General features: G+C 28.4%; 1 protein-coding gene across 9 annotated transcripts in view; it reads right to left on the bottom strand.

Moving 5' to 3' along the window:
• Positions 1-205: 205 nt before the first annotated feature.
• Positions 206-7,398, bottom strand: part of LOC106472611 (dmX-like protein 2) — a 159,902-nt gene continuing 152,709 nt past the window's right edge. For all 9 annotated transcript variants that reach the window (XM_022402034.1, XM_022402049.1, XM_022402060.1 and 6 more), the window contains 5 exons: positions 4,848-4,925; positions 4,520-4,664; positions 3,629-3,718; positions 3,175-3,302; positions 206-967 (listed from right to left, as the gene is read on the bottom strand). In XM_022402034.1, the coding sequence (XP_022257742.1) occupies positions 767-967; positions 3,175-3,302; positions 3,629-3,718; positions 4,520-4,664; positions 4,848-4,925 (642 nt within the window). In that variant the 3' untranslated portion in view covers positions 206-766. The remainder of the gene's footprint in view (positions 968-3,174; positions 3,303-3,628; positions 3,719-4,519; positions 4,665-4,847; positions 4,926-7,398) is intronic.

Genomic DNA, 7,398 nt, shown 5'->3' with positions numbered 1-7,398 from the left:
GACTTTAACTAAGAAGCCCTTGAAAGTATCACAAGAACTACTACGAGTTTAGAGACTATATTGGCAATCTTCAGATCTTAAGTTTGATACCAAACACAAAGTTAACTAAACTTTTGGTCTTGGGTCAAACTAAACTCTCATAATCAAGTCATAAAAATGAATTTTACTTACTGAACTCTTGCTTAGGTTTAAACTTTTTTTTTTCTTACACATTTGTAAACATTTACAAATTGTACAATTTAAACACTAGTTCTTTCAGGTTACTCTTTCGTGTTTCTTTCAGATTTAAATATAAAATCTCGATTAGGTCATATAATAGCAATTAAATGAACAATAATTACCCATGAAATCTTGATTAGACACTACCAAACTTTTATAGCAATTACAGTGGTTAAACTTCAAACATCGATTATGCTACTTTTTCATTATAGAAGTGAACTTTGGACTAATGATTTGGTTACCATTGATATTTACAAATGTCAGCCCACAAATAGTATGTCAAACAGTGAATCTTGTCTATAAACAGTATGCAATGACAATCACTTTTGGGTGGTATTCCCACCTATTAATTACTATAAAGACTAATCATGATAACCACAGTTCCTCATATCATTTGATTACCTTATCTTATGGTGTATTAATTTAAAGCTATTTAATTACAAATTATCAAGTGTTTAATATTAAAAGAATTTTCCAATGGCTCAAACTTTTAACACCAAATAATCACTGAAATTAACCACAAGATTCTTGATGGAGATATCTATTATTAATTATAGAAATTAATGATGGAGTCACGATCAGGTAACTGTCTCAATTTCATAGAACCATCAGCACCACATGAAAATAGTCGACCTGCAGAGTCAACATACACTTGAGAAACTCCCATACCAATGTTTCGGAAGAGTGTGCTTCGAGAGTGTTCTCCAAGGAAAGAGTAAAACAAGATGTGAACTGATAAACCCCACACCTAGTAGATACAAATGATCAAGATTATGTATAAGAACTATATCCTGGAAAATATGTAATAAACAAAAAATATAAATTGATGAATACATAAATATTTTACACTGAGAATTATTATAATTTTTTTCTATAAATTATAAATACCAGCATGATATATTTTGTTACTTTTCAAATCTTAATATTTTAGCTATTTGTTAATACAAACCAAAAAAATTACATTAGCATACCCATCTATAATAACATAATAGACTTTTCTACAAACTTCTTTTTATCTTTTACTCTGTTTCTGTATAATAATTCTTAAATTTAATATTGGCAACTTAGTTGAACTAAATTTCCTTCAGCTAGGAAACCAACTCATTCCCAGCTGCCTGAAAATAAAATACACACTATGTGAAAAAGGAATTTATTTTACCCTTACTTGAAATTTTAGAATAAAATACAAATAAATTAGATCCTTAATATAAAGAACAGAAAAAGTATGCCTAAAAATGAAATGAACAAGCCCCCTATGTCTGTTTAAAAATACGAATGACTAGTTGCTAAATGAAATTAAGTTCAAAAATGGCAAAATCAGAGTAACCAAATTTTGAGCAAACCTGATACCATGAAATTAGAAACTTGTCAAGGTTGGTTTGTTAAAATTAACTAAATAAAACCTGAAAAATTAGGCTGATTATTAGTTCATGATCTAATTTATTAGAACAGAAAAAAGATCTTTTTGAGGTACATATTAAAACTACAGGGGAATTTTTAAAACGTTCATGTTTTGTCATTTAATGAGGGTAAGAAAAGAATAAACTGGCAATTTTCTCTGCTTAAAGTTTGGTTCAAAATCAAATGTTAGATATATTTATACAACATAATGAAGTTATTAAATAAAGTAATACAATAAGTACAAAATTGGTATAAGCAGGTAAAATGAAGTGGTGGTGAACCAGCAAACAACAGTAGTAAAATAGAAAAATATACAAGAGGTCATGTAGAAAATTCAGTAATATTCAGATCAGACAGAAAATAGTCTCTTTGTTTTGTTAAGTTCTCGCACAAAGCTACTCAAGGGTTAGTTGTATTAGTCATTACTGCTTTTGAAATAATAAACAAGAGGGAAGGTAGCTAGGCAACACCACCCATTATCAATTCTTTACCAACTAACAGCAAGATTGAACATCACATTATACAGCCTCCACAGCCAAAAGGGTAAGCATATTCAGCAACAGGTTTTGATTTAGCAACTGGCAGATTATGAATCAAGTGCCTTAACCTGTAAAAAGTAGACATAGCAGATACACAAAAAAGATGTAATTCAACAATAACAAATTAGGTATAAAGAGAGTGGGAAGAGACAAAAAAGAAGAAAATGTGCATGATATGTAAAAAAATAAAATAGGTGTAAAGAAAAAAGGAAATAGGTGTGGACAGGTAAAGAATATGAATAGGAGAAGAATGAAAAATGTATGTATGAACACTTACAAAAAGTTTAGATATCGAAAACTTGCCAATAACAGATTAAGGGTGTTCTCACCAACACTAAAATAAGAAGAATGTGAACTTTTAAATGCAGATGGGAATGAACAGCAACTAGTATATAACTTTTACATTCTGTATTGGTCTTAAAGGACTGTTATCCAAAATTCAAAGTTCTGGAAATATGTTAAATCATGGAGATAGTTTCTAGAGGTCTGGTATAAACAGCAAGACAAGGCATAAAATAGACCAATTTTTAGAATAGCCAAATAACCAACAGCTTTTAACTAATGCAACTAGCTTTGAGTTTGTCCAAAAAGAAAAATACTCTAGGTGAGAACATTAACTATTTTTAAAAACTTTTATAGCTAGAAATTAGAAAGAAAGAAATGGTTTAAACATTACAACTGCCCAGAACTTGATTAAAAACATACTTATAAAAGACTCCACACAAAAGGAATATGTAAGGATTTCTATATGGCTGTTTCTTGTTGACTTTTCTTTAATAAAATTACAAAATATTACAATTATTTATAAACTATCAAAAACAGTTAAATTGGATAGGTGTATTACAATTGACAATGAAAACAGTCTCTGACACTGAACACTGCCATGAATGAAGAATAAAATCTAATGCCAAAAGGTAAATAATTCCTTTGACAGCATTTATCAAAGTGAATATCTAAATATGACCTTGAAATATGTGTGAAATTATTACGGTTAGAATTAAAAAACAATTATTACCTTTATATCACCATCAGCTGATCCGGTGACAAAATATTCTTCTCCTGGATCCAAAGCTAAACATTTAATAGGAGAGTCGTGAGCTTGAAACCTGTGACGGAGTTGTCGTTGTCGTACATCAAATATACCTTCTTCGGTATAGGAAAATTTTCTTCAGTTTAAAATTAAAATTTAAAATGTTTTTAAAAATATTTTTTTACTAAGTACTTTTTAATAAGCTTAAATTGTTCATTTTTTAATCATCCAAATAAAATAAACAGGAAATTAGTGATGGTAATCTAATGCCAATACATTTATTACCTTAAACCTTTATCATAAAATATTTTACTATAATACCAGTGTTAATTTAAAAAAAGCAGTTCCCTAAACTACAGTTTCTTATATTAGGAATTTTGGAATATGAAAAAAAAATAAGGGTTAATTTTCAGCAAAAAACAAAATCCATAGTGGATACAGATGTCACCCTTCTTCCCAGCACTGATCAACACTTGCTGTTGAGGAGCATAAACAACAGCAGAACTACCTTGCTCGTGACAAATAAATGCTGAAAATATTAACAAAACAGAAATTTAAGATTATTATATGTTATTTTTATAAACTTTTAAAACACTATATACAAAAACTCTTAATAAGTTGTGTAAAAAAATTCACGTGTTGTGAAAGATAAATAGTATAGCATGTTTCTAAAAACACTTACTATTAATACTTTTTCATCATTTTGAATAAAACGATAGTCAGCTAATTACTGTTCGTAATATTACAAATATTTCCAAATGATTAATTTAATAATATTATTCAGATAATCTTAGTAACCACAAGTAAAGGGATATTCTTAAAACTTTCTTTGCTTTACTAGTACAGAAAAAGATTTGTTTGTGATCTATGACATGAAGATGATTTTCTAAAACAATGACCACATTATTATATTCTTATTTTTTACAATAATTAAGTAAATACAGGAAAGAGTCTGTTATAGTTTTAAAATATTTATAGTTTTCTATGAAAACTACTAAAATGAAATTTGAGCTACAAAATATGTTTCATAAAAGGTACATCTTCCAACATGTATTTGGTTTTTTTACATGTTGAGATGTGAACTTTTCAGTTTGAAATATAAATATCACTTTGTGTGAGACAATTTAAGTCATTAACATGTTACTGATTAATCCTTTGGTTGCATTGAAACTATTTATCAAAAGTTGATCCAATTTGAACAAAGTTTCATAAACTGAATGAATGTGATTGTCAATAAGTGTTGAGAGGCTATAAATATCCTTACCTAAGTAAAAAACAAAATTTAAGAATAACTATATAAAAAAATGTAGTAGAGATGTAGAACACCAACCAGACACCATGGCCTTCCTTTGAGGTAGTAACGTATCCCACAGACATATATTCTTGTTTTCTGCTGAGTGACCAGCTGTGGCAATTAAGCTGGAAGAACTGACAAAAGCAAAGTCACTGACTTGCTTGCTATGACACTGAGCACTCTAAGAAAATAGAAAAAAAATATATGTCTCACAGTGTGTCTGTGTTTGACTAGAAATGTGTACAAGTTTATACTAGGAAAGTAATGTACTTAATATTGAACAAAAATAGCATAAACATAAGACAAAATTTTCTCTGGACTGGACTTTTCACATGAACAAAAAACAATAAAGATAGTTACTTACAAAAAAAGGTTTAGCTGTGACATTGCTTAATCCCACTTGCCAGAGACTCAAATTTCCATCTCCATCTGTGACTCCAAACTGTAAATATCCAAATTTCAGAATAATGGGCACCATGCACATAATTATTTAATGTTTACTTGTGTGACCAATTTATTATTATATATTTGTTTTAATATTAACGTTTGTTTAGATAAGTTTATATTTACAAACATGCATAGCTTATACTGTTAAATATGTATTGAGAAACTCCCACCTGTTCTCTAAAGTTGTAGAAGATTCTTGATTGTAAGAATCAACAATGTATGTATGTATGTATGTAAATGCTTAATGTAGCTCTGTATTGTTACGTAATCTGAATTTTCTAGAAACTCTACACACGCCTATAAATATAACTAATGCAACATGCCAAAAAGGCAGTATCTATTATTAGTTTGCTATAGTCAGTGTGCTATAAAATTTGGAAGCTATAACTGTGATTATTATAATGCTTATTAATCAGAAAACTTAAGATATTTGACCAGGAGCATTTACAAAGTTCGAACATTACAAATCATTTAAGTTCAGAGGAGTCTCATCGGACATTAGTACTTTGACAAAAACATTATATAACTTCATAGTGGAAAACTCGGAGTGTGTGGCTGGTGAATAATGAAGGACAAAGCTAACTAGCTCCCCGTTAAGCAAATTGTACCTTCGTCAACTTGTAATTAACTCACTCATCGTGAACCCTTGATAAGATATCAAAGAAGTTCCAGACTAGAAATAAGACTTTATTTTGCTTGTGAGTTTGTAAAATATTTGTATATAAATCATTGTGTGTAATAACTATTGATAATAACTGTTTTTGTAAATTGTATTGCTGTTTGTAAATTAAAACATATTTGTGTTAAAAAAGAAAACTGTTTGTATCATACTTGTTGGCAAATATCATAAACAGACTATATATCGGCTTTTATTTAACTACTAAATTTAAAGTATCAGTTAACTCAGTTTCAGACCATTCGAAAGTGTAATACATAACATAGTACTTGAAACACATCAAGATACTATTTGACTTTAACAGAATGTTGCAGACACATCCTGCTTATATAACTCTTTCTAAACTGATAAAAGGTGTTACCAATATCCCTTGATTTTTTCCCTTCTTACAATGAAAATACTGAACCAAACTGCATAAAACTTAGATTAAACTTTCAAAATAGTATCTAGAACTTCATATAATTTAGTTTAGTTTTCTATAACTCTTATATTGTGAAATTTCCAAAATTTTGTTGTAACTTTTTCAGAAGAACAATAAAAATATTCCCTCTTGTCTCCAAATTTTAATTTTTTTAATGTTGATTAGAGTTCCATCTTTTTATACCTAGTGAATTTCAACTTGATTGATCTTCATTATGATAATTATTTTTATATTTTATTTTGCTAATTGCAACATTCACCACTTTCGGCTATACAGCATAAAAAAGATTTATCAATGATCTTTCAAGTGATAAATCAGGCTAGGTTTCAATATTTATACTAACTATTTATGACCAAGATCAATTCATATATATATATATATATATATATATTCAATAAAGTTAGACTTCAATAAAAAGCAAATTCTTTAATTTATGAGCATTGTTTGAATATAATAAGTTTAAAAATAATACTCAAAAATAAGGATCTGACAAGAATATTTTTTTTATCACCTACCGTACTTGCTAAACCTAATTAAGCTTACCTAATATCAGAGAAACAGATTTCTGTCGCTTTCAAACAAATATAATTTAATACAAAAGCATTTTAAGGAACGAAAGTACATCTATCAAAAATATAAAAAGTGCCCAGATTTGTGACTTGTTTTTAAAGCCTTCTAAACTTCATATTAAATTTCACTGTTCTTCCTTACAGGAGCCTGAGTATTGTCACTTTCCAACAAAAACACACATTTTTTCTCATACTACTTGATTCATTCTACATGACCTTAATAGTTTATAATGTACTCTGTATTCATTGGTATTTAAACTTTGCCTGTAGCTATTTTCAGAGCAGATCTTCATTACTAGTTGTTGAACACATGTTGTGACATTATAAAACAGCAGACTGTACCAATAAAATCAGTGAAACAAGAGTCATATGAAAAACAAAATACAGATAATTATGTTCTCAAGGAAGTTGTACAGAAATTTAAGTATGAAATTTGTTTTAAATTTTTTCTTTGCAAATTACACTAAATAACTGTTAACAAATAGCAAAATATCAATTCTAAAATAATTTTTAGGGTAAAAATTGTTAAAAGAGGATTAGAATTATTATTCTTAAATTTTGAAACTTGTTATAGAGGTGTACACTCGATTCCTGGAAGATATTCACTGATCATGATAGTGTTAAAAGTGTACTTAATTTTCACTAGTATATCCAGACACGTTTTACTAAGAAAGAATCCATATCTTGTCGCATAACAGTTTATCACTTGATTTCCAATTAAATATACACTGAGTGGTCACAGGTAAATAGACACCTAATTTTTCATCATTTAACTGATTTATGCTAACTAATTTGTGTTCAC

Source organism: Limulus polyphemus, unplaced genomic scaffold (genome assembly GCF_000517525.1).
Source record: "Limulus polyphemus unplaced genomic scaffold, Limulus_polyphemus-2.1.2 Scaffold122, whole genome shotgun sequence".
Lineage (NCBI taxonomy): Eukaryota > Metazoa > Arthropoda > Merostomata > Xiphosura > Limulidae > Limulus > Limulus polyphemus.
The sequence above is the reverse complement of the archived record's forward strand: the minus strand, read 5'-3'. Positions and strand labels throughout refer to the sequence as shown.